Source organism: Salvia hispanica, chromosome 3 (assembly GCF_023119035.1).
Source record: "Salvia hispanica cultivar TCC Black 2014 chromosome 3, UniMelb_Shisp_WGS_1.0, whole genome shotgun sequence".
NCBI classification, from domain to species: Eukaryota; Viridiplantae; Streptophyta; class Magnoliopsida; order Lamiales; family Lamiaceae; genus Salvia; species Salvia hispanica.
In genome coordinates, this window is record NC_062967.1 from 5,530,223 (window position 1) to 5,551,699 (window position 21,477).

Below are 21,477 nucleotides of genomic sequence, written 5' to 3' on the forward strand. Positions count from 1 at the left end.
ACCCTAGGACGGTTCGACCTAACTTAGGCATTCGGGAAAGAACCGTAAAGAAAACCCGAATGGGGCTTATAGTTTCGGCCCGACTCAACAATAATTTAAATAAGAGTTCAAAATAAAATCAAAGCAAAAATAATATAAAAAAACAGAGCAAATTCTAACAGCAGCGTCTGACTCTCTTCAGCTCTTGAATTTGCTCGGCTGCTTCAGCTTTTCTCGCGGCCTCAACACCCTTGTGTTCGTAGCGTCTCCAGTTCCTCTACCGTGCTCCGTTACTCTTGCCTTCGGCACCACGTCAGCCTCTGTCTCGTCCTGCTCGCTCATACTCTCATTCTCCATAGCCGATGTTACGGGGCTGCTCGTATCACACCCCGACTTTTTCGTCCTTTTTATTTGTTCTTGAAAGGACGTCGTTTGTGCACTTGAAAATTCTTCGCGTTTATTTCTTTTGTCGAGAAAACGGTTCTACTTTTAGCGCTAAAATAATTGTTCTTTCCCAGCCCAATTCGAAATCAAATTTTTTTTTGAAAAAAATGGTAAAAAAAACGGCTACTACCACAGCGGTGAGCATGGACGTGGTCTTGCCGACGGCAAGAGTACCGATGCACATAAAGGAAGAATAAAGTAGAAAATAAAAAAAGTAGAAAGATGAAGAGAAAATAAAGTAAGAAAGAGTAAAGCAAGTGACAAAAAATATATTAACGTTTACTAAAAAGGAAAATAACTCTACTACTATGAAACGTACAAAAATGGCAAAATGAGTCCACTACCATATAAAGGAGAGAGTATTTTGTCAGTTGCGATGACCCCTCAAATGTTAGCGATGGTAATAGCCTAAAATAATCTTCATTCATACATCTATGCTAAAATATACAAGTATACAAGAAGTAAACAAAGGAGCAAGAGTATTTTATTTACAAGAAAAATGGTCCAACAGAACAAAATTGTTTTGTGAGGGAGGTTATAAAGTTTGAATATTACCACATTTCCAATCAATTTGGTAGTAATACAGAAAAACATTTATCATTACATGTTTGTGTTCATGCCGTTTAAAATAATAATCTCACTACAATTTAAACATATCAACATATGCGTGGAACGTGTTCATTGCAAAGTTCTTCTGATGCAGTGGATTGTTTGATTTCAATTTTCTAGATATATTATGTACTCCTACTGCATGCCTTTGTTTAATTCTTTGTTTATTTTTTAGGTGATAAGATTTAGTTAAGGTTTATTTTGTTAGGGAGATTCAATATATAGAACAGAAAAACGGATATCTGAAAGTCGTGATAATCACTTTCAGATCAAATTAATTTCGGTGGTTCTACCAAACTTATTTGATCGGATAAAATTCAGAGAATTCAGAAAATTCATATGTGTATTCGAGATGATGAACCAAAAGAATTGATCAGATTTTGAAGAAGACGAATCGGTGCAGCTGTTGATGAAACAGTGCATCCGTTGGGAATATTAACCGAAAATAACTGATTTTCAAAAGGTTTCCGAAATTGCAAATTAGTCCTTTGACTTTCAGAAATTATATTTTCGGATGAATTTTTAATACAGCAAATTAGCCCCAGCCAGGGGCTACCGCCCCTTGGACCCCGCTTCCCGGGGGAGCTGCCGCCGGAGTCCCGTTCATCTGTTTAGGGGCTTCGCCCCTAACATCATAATGAATTAAAATAAGTGTGCACTCCGCACCTCCATACTTAAATAATGTATCATTATAACAATAACTGATCAATCAAGTTAATCCAGTTACACTAAAATATCCAACATATTTTTGCATGAGTAAGGTTTTCGCGAGTGTAATGAAATGAAATACTCGTTTTACATATTATTGTTGATATTTACATAATCAGAGTTGAATCACATGGTTCAGCTTTGATATACTACATATTGGGCAGATAAATAAATTGTTGTTTGTTAATTATTTAGACAATTAGTATTGTTTATTTACAAGTGCTTTTCATTATATTCTTTAAATTTAGAGCATCCGCAATGGTTAATAGGCCAGCCATAGGCCAGCCATTCTCTCCTCTGCCACGTCAGCAACACTAAAAAAACCACCTGCCACATCAGATTTAGGCCAGCCATAGGCCAGCCGCAATAAAAACAATTCAAAATATACTACATTTACGGAATTAAAATTACGATTAAAATACGGAATTAAATTTAGACACGTGTACGGGAAAATTCATTAATTGCATTTTAAAAAGTTACATAGATAAAAAAAAAAGTACAAGCATAATAAAGAAAAAAAACTATCGTCGTGCAGTCCTCCGTGCCCACAACTCTTCAATTATATCCTTTTGGAGTTGAATATGAGCATCCACTTGGCGCATGTCGGCAAATTCCTTGAGTCGGCCGGCTTCATCGAGGGGTACCCCCGTCGTACACTAGGGGTGGCCGTTCCGTGGCTTGGACCGGCTTCATCGTCACCGACCCAACTAGTCAGTTGTACGCCTTCGTCTTCGACGATCATGTTGTGCGTGATAATGCAGGCGTACATTATCTCGGAAATGCATCCGACATCCCACAAACGCGTTGGGCCCTTGATTGCCGCCCATCGAGACCGGAGCACACCAAATGCGCGCTCCACGTCCTTGCGCGCCGACTCCCGTCGTTGCGCAAAGTAGGCCTTCTTTCATCACTTGTTTGTCGGATCGTCTTCACAAAGACCGGCCACCGAGGGTATATCCCATCCGCCAAGTAGTAGCCCATATCATGCCGGTTGCCGTTGGCCACGAATGAGACGGCTGGACCGACGCCCCGGCACCCATTGCGGATGCTCTTATAGAGTGGAGTGGATATTGAGAAAATACTTTCGCATGATAACAAATAATGAGAATTTCGATATTTTCGTTGAGAAAGTAACAGACGGCATAAATTTGAACTAAAAAAAATCTTGATATTTGCAATGTTCAATCCAACTTCATTGGAATTAACATTAATCTCTTCCTCTCGAAATAAAATTGCATAGTGATAGTATAGTAGTGTATTATTCAACTTGAATTAGATAGAAATATGAGGGGAATTTCATGTATATAAGTATAACTCCAATTTTGTTCTTTAAAACGCTTGAAATTAAAATGTTAATATTCAAATTACCTTTACCAACTTATTCTGCATTCCTCTTTTTCGATCCTAAATTCTACTAGTATTATTATGAATAACTTTTGGACAAAAGTATAAAACACATACTCCCTCCGTCTAAAAAAAATAGAGCAATTGGTGTATGACACGATTTTAATATAGAATTGGTAAAGTAAGAGAGAAGGAAAAAAAATAGAATTGGTAAAGTATGAGAGAAGGGGAAAAAGTAGAAAGGAGGAGAAAAAAGTACTCCCTCCATTTCTTTATAGTCGAGGCAAAACTTTTTGGCAATAAGTTTAAAAAAAATGTTGAGTGTGTTAAATAAATAGATAAAAAAGTAAGAGAGAGAATAAAATAAGAGAGAGTAAAATAGAAAGTGGGTAAAGTAGAGAGAATAAAGTACGTAAGAATAAAGTAAGAAAGAGAACTAAGTTAGGAGTATTTAATATAGAAATGACTTAACTATGAGAGAACTTACCAAAATGAAAAAACGACTCAATTAAGTGGTAAATAAAATGATGTATAGGGTTATTATTTTTTTGAAAACTTTTCTTAAAGGTTAAATGTGATTTTCTCCAAAATAATTCACCGCCTGTCACTCCAAAATGCCTAAATTGAATTTTCGAAGCCCTAATTCTCTTTCAGTTTTCACAGTCGAAGAGAGGTAGAAAAAGAAGTCTCTCAAATCCCACCTTAATCTCATCTTATCCTCAAACCACCGCCATCGCTCATCGCTTTTCCCCGAGAAGATCGACACGAAATACATCAGCCGCCGCCATGGACGAAGTGGAGCTGAAATGGAACTCAATTTAAGCTGAACGGCCGTAGCGCCGCGGTGCAGAAGTAGTAGGATGCAGTGCTAATTTAGAGAGAAAGAGCAGACATTTTGGTTAGGTCGTTCATTCCAAGTGTTTAAATTTATCAATTGTGTGTGTATTGGGATATGGCCATGCTGCTGCCAGTTCGTTATGTGATGCGATCGCATGGTTTAAGCTCCGAGGCTTCTGAATCATCTAAATTGTTCACATGCAGTTGTAAAAGAGATCAGATGTTCAATAAATTGGTTTCGAATCCTAAAATTGAATGCGTGAAACGTATTGAAAGGATTCATTGTGATCGTTCAAAACTCAAGGCATTAGCCACTTCAGATGTTTATGTTGCAAAAGCCTCGGAAAAATTAGCAACATATCGGCTTAGGACGGAGCTTGGTGGTCGATTGAAGGTAGTAGTGGAAAGGAAGTATAGTAACAAGTATGGAGTTCATGTTGAATTGGAGTCACTGCAGCTTCTTGAGGGGGAGGAGGAGCTAGTCATGATTTGGGGGCTGTTCACAGCTGATTCACAATGTTTGATGCCGTTAGATTTCCAGCAATCGAGTGTTGATGGCCAATGTGAAACTCCATTCGTGGGAGGTGCTGTTGAGTTGGATTTTGAGGCGGATTTAGCACCGTCCTATCTGTCGTTTCTACTGAAGTCTGACTCTGGTTCTGATTCAAAAGTTTCGATGATCAGAAGCCACAGGAACACAAAATTCACTGTACCGGTTGGTTTTGGTGCTGGAAGTCCTTCTCCGTTAGGGGTTTCCTTTCTAAGCGATGGATCAGTGAACTTTGCTTTCTTCTCGTGCAATGTGGAAAGTGTTGGTCTGTGTCTGTATTCAAATGCAACAGCTGAGAAACCTGCTTTGGAGATTAATCTTGATCCGTATATCAACCGCTCAGGTGATATTTGGCATGCTTTGCTGTATAGTTCTGCGCCATTTGTGAGTTATGGTTATCGCTGCAGAAATGGTGTTGGTAACAAAGAGCATCATGTGTTGTTGGATCCATATGCGAAGGTTATTGAAGGGTTTGTTTTGAATCAGCCTCTAAAATGGCTTGGGAAATTGTGTGAGGAGCCTGCATTTGATTGGAGTGATGAAGTTCGTCCCATTTTACCGATGGAGAAGATGATTGTGTATAGACTGAATGTTGCACGTTTTACCAAAGACAAGTCTAGTAAGTTATCTGGTGGCATTGCTGGAAGTTTCTCTGCTATTTCTGAGAAATCGCAACATTTTGAGGATCTTGGTGTCAATGCCATCTTGTTAGAACCAGTTTTCCCCTTTGATGAGCAAAATGGTCCTTATTTTCCCTGTCATTTCTTTTCTCCGGCAAGCCTGTACGGACCCTCTGGAGACCCGTTGAATGTTGCTAAATCGATGAAAGAGATGGTCAAGAAGCTGCACTCCAGAGGAATTGAGGTTTTGCTTGAAGTTGTCTTCACACATTCTGGTGATGTTGGAGCCCTTCAAGAGATTGACAGTTCTACAAACGCGTTAAATTGCAACCACCCGACTGTTCAGCAATTAGTCTTAGAGAGTCTACGTTATTGGGTGACTGAGTTTCATGTCGATGGTTTCTGTTTCATAGATGCATTTTCTCTGACTAGAGGTTCGCAGGGCGAGTTCCTCTCGCGCCCTCCCTTGGTCGAAGCGATTGCTTTCGATCCTGTACTTGCAGGAGTCAAGATAGTTGCAGACTCATGGATTCCACATGGTTTGGCGACGAAGGAGGTGGGGTTCCCTCACTGGCAGAGATGGGCAGAGATGAATTCAAAGTTTAGCATCGACGTGAAGAACTTCTTGAGGGGCCGTGGCCTCATCAGCGAATTTGCTACGCGTCTCTGTGGTAGCGGGGATCTGTTCTTGGCAGGACGAGGACCTTCATTTTCTTTCAATTACGTCACGAGAAATGCAGGGCTCACTCTACTGGACTTGGTTAGCTTCAGCTCTAGTACTGAACTGGAATCGGAGTTGAGCTGGAACTGCGGGGAAGAAGGAGCCACGAACAAGAAGGTTGTGCTTGAGACGCGGCTTAAGCAAATCCGCAACCTCCTCTTCACACTGTTCATCTCTCTGGGCGTCCCCGTGCTCAACATGGGAGACGAGTGTGGCCAATCCACCGGAGGCAGCCCTGCTGCTGCTGACCGGAAACCTCTGGACTGGAATGCGTTAGGGTTAAGCTTTTGCGCTCAGATCAGTCAGTTCATCTCGTTTCTGAGCTCGCTGAAGATGAGGCGAGGTGATCTTCTACAGAGGAGGAGCTTTCTCGAGGAAGACAGTATCGAATGGCACGGAAAGCAGCAGTTACCGCCGAGATGGGATGATCCAGCCTGCAAATTTTTAGCCATGACTCTGAAAGCTGATGCAGGATCAAGCTACGGTGACTTGTTTGTCGCCTTCAATGCAGCTGGTCAGTTGGAGAAAGTAGGTCTGCCACGCCCTGCAGATGACGAGACGACTTGGGTGCTTCTGGTGGATACGGCGCTTCCCTTCCCGGGGTTTTTCAGTGAGGAAGGCGTTCGGCTCGAAGAAGATGAGAAGCTGACATATGAGATGAAGTCTCACAGTTGCATATTGTTTGAAGCTCGGAGGTTGAGTTTGTCTTGACTCAGCTCTATTTATGATATACACTACTATACTACATATATAGATATTCTATGAGAGTGTGTAAATAAATGTTAAATCCATATTTCTTGTAATATAAGGTTTTGATCTATTTGAAGCATTCTCCTTCAAATTTTGAGCTATAAACCATATTTCATGGTAATGAGTCAAATTCTAAAAATTCCATTTCTAATTGATAATGATGCTATAAACAATTTATAATAATTCACCATGTATATCACAAAAAATTAAATTTGAATTTGGTGCGCAATGACCAAAGAGTTATATCAAATGTTACGTGGATAAATGACTAAACTATAATTATTTCACAATATTTTCCAAGTGTGGAAAATGACAAAGCATTTAAACAAACTTCGTATATACCTAAAGGAAATTATTACTATTTTTTTACTAAATTAGCCAATTAGGTTTTCATGATTTCATTCTCGGGTTTGGGCGGCAGCTGTAAGGATTGGACTGGGCTATTTGTCATAAGATTCAATGTTATCTTCTTCACAAATAATTCTATTTTTTCTAACAATGTATACAATTTCTTTTTATTTTCTTGAAAATACAGAAGGTAAGTTTACATATATCCCAAAACATTAGTATTATTGAAGAAAAGAAATCATGAAAATCCTAAAGTAGTACATTATTCAAAAAACATCCTAAACTTTCATTGATATTACAAATAGTAAAATATGATATTGTATGTGTTTAGATTGACAAAATCCATACTATATGAGAAAATCTTATTTTCTTAAATTTTATGCCGAAAATAAATGTAATAAAAGAATAATTTTATATATCTTTGTTTTTTAGTGAAATTTGAACTTTATAAACGTGAATCAGCATGCCGTCCAAAAATTGATTAGCAAGAACATACTAAATTGTTTGTTGCAATATCTATAGTTTAGTATCTTTTATTGTTATTATCAAAATGCCAGGTCATCTTCTTTAACACTCCATAGAAGAAAAAAAAGAGAAAAGGAAATAAAAAAAAGGTGAGTGAGTAGCCATTCCACCAAACAAAAAGTCGCAGCCGTTGATGAAATAACGCGGGAGTCGACGAGTATTTGGAAAGCCCGATCCGCGTTTCTTCCAAATCGCCGACTCCTAAATTTGCCCTTTTCAACGCTCTCTCTTTCCAACTATTCAATTTTCCCCTTAATTTTATCGCACCTACAAAGCCAATAAACCATCCCCAAACCCTACTAAACTGCCGTTCAATTTCTCCCCTTTTCCGATTTCCGATTTTTCCGCGTCGTGTGTAATTCTACTCGATTTTTTCAGCTTAATTTGATTCATTTTTTTAATTAGACATGGCCGATCGATTGTACGATGATTTGGAGATTGCGCTGTCCTCTTATTCCATACATAGCAACGGTGAGCTTCGTGAATCGCGGTCCAGCTTGTTCGCGATGGTGATTATTCGCGCTGATTGATTTTTTTTTTTAATTGTGAATGTTTGTAGATGATTACAATGAAGAGGATGAGGAGACCGAGGGGGAGTATGAGGACGAGGAGGAGGTCAACGATGTTGAAATTGGGGGGAAATCGGAGGAACTGGCGTGCCCTTTTTGCTCCGAGGATTTTGATGTGTTGGGATTATGCTGCCACATTGATGCCGACCATCGCATGGAGGTTAAACCCGGGGTAAATTTGACGTTTTTCGCCTTTTTTTCCCTGGTTTTTGGGTGGTTTCTAGTCAACAATTTATTGCCATGCGGGAGTGCTTTAGTTGTGATGATAACTGTTGTAGTAGCAGCAGCAGCAAGAGGGAGTGATTAAGAACATGATAGGTGCTACTGCAACAGTTATCATCACACCTAAAGGTACCCCTGCATGGCAATAAATTCAAGAGGGAGTGATTAAGAACATGATAGGTGCACTGTTGTGTTTTGGTTCATTATTAGTTGCAGAAACAGCTTAGTTAGTATAGCGATGTGTGTGTTTTGGGGGATGGGTTTGTATTTTGAGGGTCAAGGATAAGGCTGGTTTCTATTTGAGCGGCATAGATGCCAAAAAGTGTTTCGATTGATAGTGATGAGATGATTGAGAGCTGATAGACTGGAGTGGCTTTTTAGCTGCCAATGGTGGAAGTGTGTACTTTTTTGCTTTGGAGAATGGGGGATTCTAGTAAATAGCGGATAGATATAAAGAAAAACTCTTTTTCCGTTGAAAGTATGATTCTTGCTTGCTGAATATTAGGTGGAAGTTGGGTCATGCAAGGCTTGCTGTCTTTTGGAGTACTTTTTAGTGCTAAGAGGAATATTTGATTTACCTAATATAGTGTTTCATTTGTTTCCAGATTTGCCCTGTTTGTGCTGTGAAGGTACGGATAAACATGGCTTCACATGTGATTACTCATCACGAGAGTATTTTGAAGATATCCTTTGAAATATGTTTACATTCTTCTCTTGGTTTGTTTATCGCATCTGGATTTCCTCTGTTGATTGTTGAGTTATTTAAAGACTTACTCGTTATGAAAAAGATTACCTTAACTTACTTGTACGCTCTCTGCAATAAGAAGCACCGTAGCACTCGCTCTCGTTCATCAATATATCTACTGAGGAAGGAATTGCAGGAGAAACATTTACGCGCTGTTAAGGAGTCTCCTTCTGTTGGTTCTTCCTCTAATGCAGCAGCTGATTCCATGCTTTTGTCGTTTGTCAATAGTCCTCAACCAGCTTACAGACCCCAAATCACTGAAGCTGCCTCTCCGTCTGAAGCAAGCTTATCAGAAAAAAATTCCCATGATGACTCTGCTGAGAGGTAAGCCAATGGTTTTTCATCTCAAATTTCATGTTATCGAACCCCATACAAATGAAATGAGAAATGTGATTGTTGTCCAGCAGTGAAAGAGGATCACCTTATAGCAACTAAACGGGGAAATGATTATACAAATTTTTACATAAGCTGTTAACTTTCATCTGTTTACATGTGGAGTGGAACATAGAGCTTATGCTGATTGATTAGTTATTGCTATGTACTATAATGTTTTTGATGCTGGGAAATTCATCAGTTCTCCATAGTATGTTGCAGATGGTTGGAATTGGATTGAACTTGAAAAGGGTTTGCAGTTTGAAAGTAGGTTTGGGATCTTAGATGGCGGTGTTGTGTTGCATATATCCTGCATATAGTTAGCTATGTATTTAATATGGAGTTCTATCAACTAGCTTTCTGTTACTTAATGCAAAGTTGTAAAACTACTTATATAAGTAGGAGTATTTGGCATTATAGGTCATAGACAATTTTTTGCACCATTCCATCCACATACTTCGGTCACTCAGTGAGAAGTAAAACAATGTTCTTGATTGACCTTTATCCTTTTAGTTCTGGGACATTAAAAAGAGTTAGATATTGATAAGAGGTCTCCAGAAGCCTTCAAATAAAGGCCTATCTCTGTTGCTGCGTTTCTTGTTTCCCCCTTAGAACCTTCATCGAACCATATCATCTTGGTCTTGCTGGAGAACCAGTAATTATGATGAGTTTTCTTGTCACTTTGGGACTTGCAACATAATTTATTTTATTTTTAAAAGCATTTCACTAGGTGATACTTACATGTAGTTGATAAGAAATCATCTATTTGGTTTTCTCTTGCTTCAGTCACATAATTTATCTATATATTTTTTTTGTGGTAGTGAAGTTCTTTCCATAGTTGATGTTGGACAGAGCAAGCCTGTGTTGGTTGGTAGCGGTGGGATTGGACGTATCTTATTTGTACAGTATTTTGATGTTACATCAGCTAATAGGATCTAAACTATCGAACTAACATTGGTGAAGATGTACCAAGTGCAATCAGCATATTCTCCTAATGCATCAGATGTGTTTCTGATTTCAGAACTCGTAACATATTCTCTTATGTGCGTGTCATTGCAGATTTCCACCGTCTCTGTCAACAGACAGGAACAACGAGATGGCCAGAAGGTCTGAGTTCGCACAGGGATTGCTGCTATCCACCATTCTGGATGATTTGTAAAAGAGCCTGGTATGCCAAAGCTCCACTTTGTGATGCCTAATTATTGACAGAGAGGCGATTGTTGAACTCATGCACTGACTCTGCTTGTGATTTTAACCACATCTTGCCTGTGCAATTGAACGTGATCGGAGACACAAACAGTTTCTGTGGTCAGTTAGATGCAGCTCCTTATATTGACTGTGTTGGTCCGATCGTCGTGAGCTAGTTAGTGTATAGTGTAATAATGTAAGCAGCTAATGTATTGTGATAAGACCATGGTCAGCTGCCTGCTTTCTTCTTTGTAGGTTATTTTTATCAATATACATTTTCACGAGTAAATTTTAATTTGTGATTTTGCATCTGCTTCAGAGGATGACTTGGTGTTATTGTTAAAGCATTGCCTTGTAACCTTGCTCACTTTCTTATTGATTTATCCAATAATCAAATAAATATTGGCCAAGTTTTGATTTTTTTTCATTTGGGAATATCTCGAATTTCCTTTTTCTATACTGTTTGAACAATCAGTTTGTTTGAGAGATTATTCTAAAATCATCTCCTGAACTCGGGTTTCAATGGTGAATTTCTAGGCATCGGAACCATTAATATGCTACATACAATGTTACAATTTCATAGTATGTTTTTAAAAGGTGAAAGATCAAACATAGAATTTTCCTAAACTGTACAAAATTGTTACTCCCTATTAAGTGAACAATGAAGATATAATTGAAATAATTTTTACTAAATAATTGCAATGATATCAAATTTCAATCTAAATTTATAATAATTCTAATTTTGTAGATATATGTAATGTTTGAATCTTGATTTGTGATTTTCTCTTTACAATTCGTTTCACTCTGACATTCCTCATTTGGCACATTTCTATTTACATTATTCTATTATTACACTCTGGGATATATGTAATAAATTGTATGAATGGATAAAATTCAAATTATTTATACTAAGTATTTATTTATTACACTCTCGGATTATCCCCTTTTCCTCTGTCTATTGGGAGCTTGAAATTTATTACTACTACTAATTGCATGACCAATGGTTCTTAAATCTTATTCTTATCATGGAGTATTCCTGTTCAATTTCCATATTCATATTCTCACCAAATAAAAAATACAAAAAATCCTTGTTAAAATTTTGTTTTCTTTTTTTCCTAAAAATGACCATTAACCATTTTTTCATTATCATAACCGCAATTACTCAAACCCCAAATGTAGTCGTCTTACAAACTAAGTTACACTTCATCATAAAAAAAATCCAAATTTAGTTGTATTTTCCAAGTAAATCCCTGTACGTGATTTTATCATGTATATTAGGATTGTATATATAGGAAGAGAATCATATAAATTATAAAGTCTCCATAAACTTTTGTAATAAAAGACAATTAAAACAATGAATATAGTATTTCCATCACAAACATCACCATCCAATTAAAAATGGCAATCAAATATGAACCAAAACTAGCAATAAAATTAGGGCTGGCAATTTTTGATACGACACGATAACACGACACGAACCGGCACAAAATTAATGGGTTTGGGTCAGAGCTTATCGTGTTCGTGTCCTTATCGGGTCGACCCATTAAGGACACGAAAATTTCGTGTTGTGTTCGTGTCGGGTTCGTGTTATCCGTTAACAATGCGTGTTCGTGTCGTGTTCGTGTTATCCGTTAACACATAATATTTTAATATTATTATTCTTATTAATACATAATATTTTAATATTATTCTTCTTATTATTTTCATTTTTCAATACTTATTTTCATGTCATTAATGGGTTCGTGTCGTGTTGACCCGAAACGGTTCGTGTCGTTATTGGGTTCGTATCGTGTTCGTGTCGTGTTCGTGTCTGAGGGTAGCGGGTCGCGTTCGTGTTCGTGTTTGAGGTTTTCTTAACGGGTCGTGTTCGTGTTTGTTGTTATCGTGTTCGTGTCGTTATCGTGTCGACACGATAACGACCAGACACGCACGATTTGCCACCCCTAAATAAAATGCATTTATAGTAAACAAAATGAAAACTAGTCAAATAAGAGCATGTATATCTTAGAGTACAAACTTACATATACCATAACTACTCTCAATTGTATCATCTCTCCTGAATCTAGCCAAAACGCTAAATCATTATGATATTCTATAAAAGAACAATTTTTTTGTTCTTTTAGGTTTCATTATTCTTTCGTTTTTTCAAGTAAGTATATAAAACTACAACATTCCAAACAGCTAGAAACACACTCCATTTCTTCTGCGGAAGTACACGTAGTCAGGTAGATCAACCTGCACATATTTAAGCCAATTCTCCGCAGCTTGCGTAAGACTTTTCTCTTGCTCCAATTCTTCAGTCCCACGTGGACCGAAAATCGACCCTTTGAGTTTGATTGAAGCGAGGGCAAAGACTGGTAAGGAGATTCTTGCAGTTGGATCAACCAAGCCATGAACAGTTCTGGTTTTCGCTTGATGGAACTTAGGTGATGCGGAGCTACCTGGATCAACAAATAGTAGTTAGCCACGAACTCTAGCGTAGGAACCACGCATTGAAAATATAATGGCACGCTTCATCACTCTCGGCTGATCTAGCTCCCCCACCCAAAAGCACAACGCCCCCAAAGAAAAACTTGGAAAAAGCATGGATATAAGAGACGAGATATATACTTTTAGACTGTGTTGATAAGCAATGGAATGTCAAAGAGGCTGCCTGTGACTCTTGCATCGTTGAGCCAACTGGAATTCTATAGATGGGATACCTGCAAAAGAGCATCATGCATTAGCCATGAAACACAGTTGCTGCACAAGAATAATACTAGTGTGAAGAACTTACCAAGCAACACAAATCCAACTTGTAGGGAGCAGATCACAGCTCTTGATTTTACTAAGCACAGGAAAAGGGGAAGCAAGTAACGACATCTGCACATGAGTTAGCAACATCTTCAGCCACAAGTCCACAATCATTTGATGGGATGGAAAACAAGACGACAGTTCAGCATTTAGAATTTTTTTTAACTAGATTCACCTTATCAGATAAGGGTCTACGGTCGTGAGGTAAATCCCTTTCGAAAAACTGAATTGAAAACTGGCCAGGTGAATCAGCATTATCAACTCTAATTAGTTGTCTTCTATTGAGATCAAAAACATATTCATCTCCTTTATCTACTTCCCAGTTGCCGCAGCCAGCACTGCTCATCAACCTACATAAATCAGCATCAGTCTCCTGAGTGGTTCCAGTGGAAATTAACTAAAATAAGAGCACATAAGAAGTTCAATTTCTTTCTACTTTTAGCATTTATGAAAATAGGTAAATACACCACATGCTATGTAAAAACCAAATGTCTCGTAGAAAGAGAAAAGGAACATACAGTGAAAAAAGATCAATAATGCAGGGAACTACACATCTACCAAACTTCCTACTACAACTATGCAGCACAGATCTCTCACAGAGCTCAACGGAATCACGAATACACATTAGGAAACCGTTTGTGCTTTACTGTGGATACAAAGTATCTATTTCCTTTTTTGCCATAAACTCATGTACAAAGATGCCAACATTATGAGGGCATACTAACTTGAATGCAAATGAAGAAAAAACTACAGGAGTCATCCTAGATTATTAACAATACCTCATTAAACACTAAGTATAATGTATCAATAAATATAACAAGCAAAAGACATTGTCACAGGTTATCAAAAGAATGCATACAAAAGACGTATCGTATCTAATGGACTATGGAAATAGAAAGCAGTCAGGGGCATTTGTAATTAAGTTCTAAATGTATGCATAATACTTTCAAGTCTTAGAGTGTGTACATGCATAAAAATCTCAAGTCCAAATTAAAAGCTGTATTTAGGTTTTCATGTTCAACAATAACACTGTAAGATAGGAATGAGGATAAAAAGAATAAGATGTGTACATAAAGATCAAACAAGTGGTAAACCAAACAGATTCTAGGACCAGAGGATCATAATTCACCACATCAGCAAAAGAAACAAAACTACCATTATGGATAAGCAATATCAGCAAGTTAAGAGGTTAGTGAGGTAAACAATAACTAGCGAATATTACGAGAACCTAGCTTGGTTGAGTTAGAACTCACGCAGTCAAAGTAGAAGAAGCCTTTGACTTATGAATGTGCAACTGTATGCCAGAGAGAGACGGAACATAGTATTGTTGGATAGGTTCTCCTCCTGGTAACAGAAGAGGTACTCCTCTTCCATACACACTCCATTCGCTAAAAGATTCCCATAGATCCTCCAAGTAAAAAAAGGCACGCGAATCCACCTTTTTCGTCTCGAATCCCCTTGCATACACCTGTCAACAAAACGAGACTTGTGCAATTAATTGTTTTTTTGTCGCGTTCATTAAAAAATTTACTTCCACAAATGCAGCTAAAAACTTTTTCCGATGAATAAGCTGCCACGGATTAATTAAAATTCCAAAAGTAATAACTTTTTTCGATGAATGAGCAGCCACGGATTAATTAAATTTGCAAAAGTAACCTGATATTTGGCAATTAGAAGCTGGTTTTAAAGATCATTAAAACAGTTTTCTTCAATAACAAATCTCCGAAGAACACGTGTTCGAAACGTCTTTGGTGTCGACCTTTGAAAAAACTAACTAATTTTTCCAAAAGACCGCGAAGCTAACAACTTTTCAAAACTAATAAGCTGCCGTATACGCCAAAAAAACTCTGATCATTATCAAGAATCATTGAATACAAACTAATTTTTCCAAAAGACCGCGAACCTAACGACTTTTCGAAACTAATACGCTGGGATACACACCAAAAAAACTCTGATCATTATCAAGAATCATTGAATAAAAACTCATTTTTCCAAAAAGACCGCGAAGCTAACGACTTTTCGGAAATAATACGCTGGGATACACACCAAAAAAACTCTGATCATTATCAAGAATCATTGAATACAAACTAATTTTTCCAAAAGACCGCGAACCTAACGACTTTTCGAAACTAATACGCTGGTATACACACCAAAAAAACTCTATGCATAATCAAGAATCATTAAATACAAACTATTTTTTTCAAAAGACCGCGAACCTAACAACTTTTCGAAACTACTACACAGGCACAAACAAACCAAAAGAACTCTGTACAACATCAAGAATCATTACTAACAAGCACTTTCGACAAAAGCCACAAGGCCATTGAAATTTTTTTGGAAGCTCAGCCAGGAATGACACAAGAAGCACCACCTAAAATCAAGATTTCAGAAACCACATCATCCAAACACTCAACTCTATTTGCATGTAGGCTACATTTGATTAAGTTTAAGCCAGGATCTTGAGTCAAAATAAAATTTCCATTCAATTCCAAATCACTTTTTTACATGCAAACAAACACTCTACCACAACCATTAAAACAAGCTCGCAAGAAATCTTGCCTACGAATTCAAATTTCATGAACCATTTGAAGTAGCCTTCTTATCGCAAAATCTTGATTTCTTTAATCAAACGGAACACTAAAAACACATAGAGATCTAGTTTTGCATGCATCATCACAATCCAGTTATTCAAATAGCGATTCAGGGTTTCAACTCCAAATTTAGCGAGATAAACATAATCAACACGCTCCTGTGCATACCTCCGGCGAAAAACGCGCCTCGATGAACGGAGCAACCGATTCCATCAGACGATCTAAGTTGGTAACAGAGCGCGGCACGAACAATGCAGGAAAAATCGACGAATCATCTCCATCGCGCGGCTTCTCCTCCGCCTCCGCCTCCGCCTCCGGCTGCATTTGCCGCTTCTGCTGCTGCTGCTGTCGAACCAGTAGCTGCTGCTGCTGCTGAGCCAGCCTCTCTCTGCAAGCCCTGTCTCCGCCATTCCGATGCCGCGGAGCCCCTCCGTGACCTCCCTTACCAGGCATCACTCTTCAATTTCAGGCTCAAATCGAGTGAGAAAAGAAAAATTGAAAAGTATGCCTGGTTATTTATACGTGAATTAGTTGCAGAAAAAGCGTTTTGACTTGAGAGGAATTGCGATTGAAAGGTTGAAGATGTGAAGATGTGATTGAATTCAACTGAATTTGGGAACTTTTATATTTTGGTTTGAAGGTTTTGTTAGTAATATGCAAAGGAGGTGGAAGGTTTACGACTCACTACTCCGTAGCCTGCTTTTGGATTGTTTCTCAGCCGGGGGTACTTTTGGAAATGCAGATATTAATGAAATTTGGTGGGAGATACAACAAAGCCATTTTCGGCTGCCAACTTTGTTCCATTCATGCTAACGCGATATAGTCAATTCTCCACCTGCGATTTCACGGAATTGCCCCTTTATGCGATTTTAAATTTGTGAAAGGAGGGGGGAAATAGATTCCTTGTATATATTTTTGGGTTAATGTAAAATACTACTATAGTCAATTTTATAATTTTAAATGAGAAATAATGTAATTATCGTTCTATTTGATCAAATTTTATTTATTTATTTTTTTCATTTGTAGATTTTAGGATTAAAATGATCATTTAGCATCTACGTTGCCATATTAATACATATTTAAGTTGTTGTTCATTGAAATGACCAAATTTGTACATGTTTGCACTAATTTTGCACTAGATTTATCCCAAAAATGCTATCGCAAAGGCAAAATAAATGAGAAATTTTCAAACTTCGTGATTGTTCTTCGTAAGTTGATCACATTTTGTGATTTTATAATCAAATAATCTTATTTTTAATAAAATTTTAATGAATTAGTTTAGTATTATGAGTGGATATGAATATAATTTCTGGAGTAGCTTTGTAATAGAATTTGAATACATGAGTACATTAGTCTAATATGAATCCTACTTAGCAAAAACAGAATGTAGTTAACATTTATTGAGGGATAATTACTATTAGTGACACAATATAGAGGTTGGATTTTTTCTATTTTCATGAGGTTTGATTCTTTAATTTTGTAAAATGAAAAAAAAAATCGGAATTGTATTTATGGAAGTAAATCTAATCGTTTGTTACCGTTATTTTGTTTGTCATTACATTTCTCATCATGTTTTATTAGTGTATAGTGTAAATTACAATTAGTTAATGTGTTTAAATAATTAGATGTAATATATGGTACGATTTGAAACACACATTAATTGTAGTAACATTGGGTGGGATCTGGCTAGTATGGTTTCAGATACTAGTTTTTTGATTTTATAGCAACTATTTCATTTATTAATTTTTTTCGACATATAAGAAATGAAGTTGTTACTCTAAATGCAGTTTGCACTTTATGATTAATTTACATTTACAATTTTAGATAACGCTAATAAAGTAATAAGTAATAAGTAATAAGTAATAAGTGAGATATCAATGTAGTCAAATTATTATTGCTCTAATTAATCATTTTTTCCTATTAAAAAAAATAAGGCGATGAATACGCGGTCAATATTATGTTAATTTGGCAATCTAAAATTGTTGTGTTTTTTTTTTTTAAAAATCTTTTTGGAGGATAAATGGCCTTCATTTGGTATGTCTGAATTATTTATTTATTTTGATTATTACTATAAAATATGTACGAGAAAACAACACTCACCATATCTCCAATTAAAGGTCATTAAATCTTATGGTTACTTGCAAGAAAAAAACATTAGTCGTTGTAGGTTGGATGTATTAAAATATCATTTAATGCTCGAATATTGTCCATATTATATTCATGATGAAAGCATATTGACTATTGTCACCATACTTTAATTTTTGTTGGTTTTATTAAATGGTTTTTCTGTGTTTTAAGCCTCATGATCCTGCTTTTTATTTTATTTCAAATAAATAAAAATCAATGTTCGCATCAACTTTAATATGATTTTCTTTTGTAATCAGCAAGAAATAATGTACTTGCAATAATAGTGAACACACACGTCTATAAGTATATATGTTAGTACTAGTATTTTTAAAATACTAAAGGCTGTCTAATATTATCTGTTTTTGTTTATTTTAGTTGACAATTTATATCTTTGTTGTGTTCACTTTACTTTATTCGTGTTAGTGAAAAAATCATTTTGTCTTTAGTAATATTTCATAACAACTTCCCCTTTTATCGGTCATCTGCATTCATTGCATTATGTCAAGATAGAGATAAACGAGTATATGAAGAAAAATTTCATTAAATATATTTTCATTGCCCAAATACCAACGGTGTTATAAAGAAGTTATCATCACACATAAGCATTTATTCATCCTCTATTTTTAGAATAAGGATTCCATCATCCTTAGAAATTAAACTTGTACATTGTAGATTTTACAATAAAAATTCATAGTGTTAAATATGATTCGTGGGATTAATTAAAGTAAATAGTACTACTACTTTAATTTTTTTAAAATAGAACGACAGTATACTTCTATAATTTTTTAAGTTCAGAAAGAAAAAATAGGATGAACAAGTGCTATTCCAAAGAGGCAGAGATTCTGAGCCTGAATTAGGAAGATAAAAAATTGAAGTACAATTTTTTTTATTGATATCATCTCATGATTCATTTAGGATGTTCAAAATAAAGTAATATTCCAAAATTTTGAACCTAATTAAGACATAGAAAAAGTATTGCCTATTTTGGAGTCTTGGTATGCGGTATTGAGGTTTTCGCCCGATTGCACAATGATGTAGTATGATTGATGACTTGGAGATATTCGGAGGTGATCGGGACTAAAAAATTCTTGAATACAATAAGTGTGTGTGTGAGTCTCTACCTTTTTTAGTGTGTTTGGCTTCAGGTCATCCGGCTTCTTTTATTTGACAATCCCTTTCGGGTTAGTGAGTATTATGAAATTGGTAGACTTAGTTATTTTTTGTTGTTGGTTTTTGCGCCACTTAATGATGCAAGGTGTTGTCGTGTGCTGTTTTATTTTGTATCGTGCCCTAATGATCTATTGTTTTGTTTTACTGATTTTGTAAACTAATGATTTGTTATTTGAGCCTTTATTTCACATAAAAATAAGCCATTAAAACTCTGAATTGCTTATGAAATAGTAGTAAACACTATTGTCATGCATATATTGTATTTGAGGTATTTATAATAATGGGTTTTATGTGGGGAATGCGTATTTAAGGTCACATGCGATGCAACCATTAATTCTCAATTTTGTCATGTCAATTCTGAATTAATTCAGAATATCATTTTCGATTTTCATTATTCTTCCTCTCAATATAGGAACGAAAACGATTTCTTAACACAACAAATACATGCATATATCAGTTCGTAGTCAACATGAAAAAACAACTCTTAGAAATCAAATTTTTATTCTGACTTAATGTTTCAATTTATCATAGTCTTCTTTATCTTTTTTTTCAAATATTTTAGTAATTATACATAGGATCCTACTATACTGCAAACTACATTTTTCCTTCAAAATAAAATTTAAACCATTAGATTTCAATATAAAATATCAACAAATTACAAATATTGTCAACCAAAAATGTCAACACAACGTCAACCGATTGATATTGTGTTGACATTTTTTGTTGACGTTATTTGTCATCATATCAAATCTTAAAATCTAATGATCTAACTTTCAGTTTGTAGATTGTAGGAAAGATGTAGTTAGCAATTGATTACACATCTATGTATATTAATTTTTATCCCAATCTTTCGATTTATTAATTCTAACTCAATTTTTTTGAACATTTACTAACTAAAATTTCACTTCTACGGTTAAGTCGTGACATGGTGTACTCCATTAGAGAATAAACCATTATTTTGCTCTAAAAAATAAATTAGATGAAATCGATGATTCCATTTTCACTTCAATTTTTTAGAACAATTATCTAATAATCGATTGATGATATAGGTAAGAGTTGCAAAGTAAAAATGATCGATAAATGAAAAAGATTAAAATTATACTAAGTCATATATACAACTGATATATGAATCAAATTTATAATTGAAAATAGATTTAGAAATTGAAATGAATTTGTTAAAATTGCTAAAGATCGCCCCGAAACTAATATTACTAATGTTTACCCCTCGTGTGCTTGGATTATTTGACATAAGTTTGATACACATGATTACATAACATAACAAAAATAAGAGAGTTCTAAATTGGAATTAGTGATAATTTGAAATTTTCATTTCATTATTGGGTTTTGGGCCCATTAGTCCACCTATCGTCTTACTCCACCAATTCAGCCCAACATAAATTGAAACAAGGTTCGACAGTACAACGTTTTAATGCTTATAAAAATGTTTAATTGTTTCCCAATAAAATAAACTTTGATGGATGATACTAGAGATGTCAATTCAACCCGAAATTTGTGGGTCGATCCAAATAGCTCGATAAAATGAGTGGGTTAGGGTTATAATTTTATAATCCAAATACAAAACGGGCTAAATGGGTTGGCCCGAATGGGTTGGCGGGTTAAACGGATTGGCCCGAGCGGGTTGCAACTTTTAATTAAAAAATATTGAGTTTTAGGGAACTTTTTTTGTATTTTTTAAATTTCATGTGACAAAATTATTAGTCTTTTTCAATCTACATTCTACACATTTCTACTCAATCCCACACTATCAAGTTCCACCTCAACTCATTATTCCATCGTCCCATCACCTGTCATTACTGTCTTACTACCACCACCGCCAAAGTTAAGAATAAATCCATCAAAATCTCAATATATTTATCATTTTAATAATTATTCATGTAACATAAGATATGATTTTTAATTTTAAAATAATTAATTATGACCAATGCCAAAATAATGATACGAACACAAACTTTAATTGAAATTATTCGATTTAACTTTAATTTATCTTTGTTTAGATTATAGTTGATTGAGATAGGAAGACTTCTCTTCAACCATTGAGGAAAACTATGAAAAGATTTTATATGATTCTATCACCAAAAAGAAAAAAATAATTAAAATTTAAAATCATTTTATTGAGGAAAATTTGATTACAAGAGATTATTGATGAAAGTTTTTAAGCCCGAATAGCCCGATGGGCTAGCCCAAAACCCGGTGGGTTAGGGTTAGGGTTGAAAATTTATGACCCGAAAATTTCATAACCCGAAT

At 35.8% G+C, this 21,477-nt stretch overlaps 3 protein-coding genes across 3 annotated transcripts; 2 read left to right on the forward strand and 1 right to left on the reverse strand.

Moving 5' to 3' along the window:
• Positions 1 to 3,706: 3,706 nt before the first annotated feature.
• On the forward strand, positions 3,707 to 6,641 carry LOC125215343 (isoamylase 2, chloroplastic). Its single transcript, XM_048116730.1, has one exon. The coding sequence runs from the start codon at positions 4,037 to 4,039 to the stop codon at positions 6,521 to 6,523; it is 2,487 nt and encodes an 828-aa protein (XP_047972687.1). The 5' UTR covers positions 3,707 to 4,036; the 3' UTR covers positions 6,524 to 6,641.
• A 908-nt stretch (positions 6,642 to 7,549) lies between these two features.
• Positions 7,550 to 10,958, forward strand: LOC125215067 (protein DEHYDRATION-INDUCED 19-like). The gene is made up of 5 exons (XM_048116373.1): positions 7,550 to 7,906; positions 7,995 to 8,176; positions 8,832 to 8,909; positions 9,036 to 9,295; positions 10,403 to 10,958. Exons 1-5 carry the CDS (start codon positions 7,843 to 7,845, stop codon positions 10,500 to 10,502), a joined length of 684 nt encoding a protein of 227 aa, XP_047972330.1. The 5' UTR covers positions 7,550 to 7,842; the 3' UTR covers positions 10,503 to 10,958.
• Positions 10,959 to 12,501: 1,543 nt separating this feature from the next.
• On the reverse strand, positions 12,502 to 16,561 carry LOC125217154. Its single transcript, XM_048118989.1, has 6 exons — positions 16,084 to 16,561; positions 14,578 to 14,792; positions 13,500 to 13,674; positions 13,308 to 13,393; positions 13,142 to 13,233; positions 12,502 to 12,972 (listed from the first exon to the last, which is right to left on the reverse strand). Exons 1-6 carry the CDS (start codon positions 16,366 to 16,368, stop codon positions 12,713 to 12,715), a joined length of 1,113 nt encoding a protein of 370 aa, XP_047974946.1. The 5' UTR covers positions 16,369 to 16,561; the 3' UTR covers positions 12,502 to 12,712.
• Between the last annotated feature and the right edge of the window lie 4,916 nt (positions 16,562 to 21,477).

Coding starts and splice junctions, on each gene's coding strand:
- LOC125215343 (XM_048116730.1), top strand. CDS start 4,037: ATGGCCATGCTGCTGCCAGTTCGTTATGTGATGCGATCGCATGGTTTA.
- LOC125215067 (XM_048116373.1), top strand. CDS start 7,843: ATGGCCGATCGATTGTACGATGATTTGGAGATTGCGCTGTCCTCTTAT. Junction 7,907..7,994: donor TTATTCCATACATAGCAACG/GTGAGCTTCGTG, acceptor GAATGTTTGTAG/ATGATTACAATGAAGAGGAT. Junction 8,177..8,831: donor GCATGGAGGTTAAACCCGGG/GTAAATTTGACG, acceptor ATTTGTTTCCAG/ATTTGCCCTGTTTGTGCTGT.
- LOC125217154 (XM_048118989.1), bottom strand. CDS start 16,368: ATGCCTGGTAAGGGAGGTCACGGAGGGGCTCCGCGGCATCGGAATGGC. Junction 14,793..16,083: donor AGGCGCGTTTTTCGCCGGAG/GTATGCACAGGA, acceptor TTTTGTTGACAG/GTGTATGCAAGGGGATTCGA. Junction 13,234..13,307: donor AGTTGGATTTGTGTTGCTTG/GTAAGTTCTTCA, acceptor GCTCTTTTGCAG/GTATCCCATCTATAGAATTC.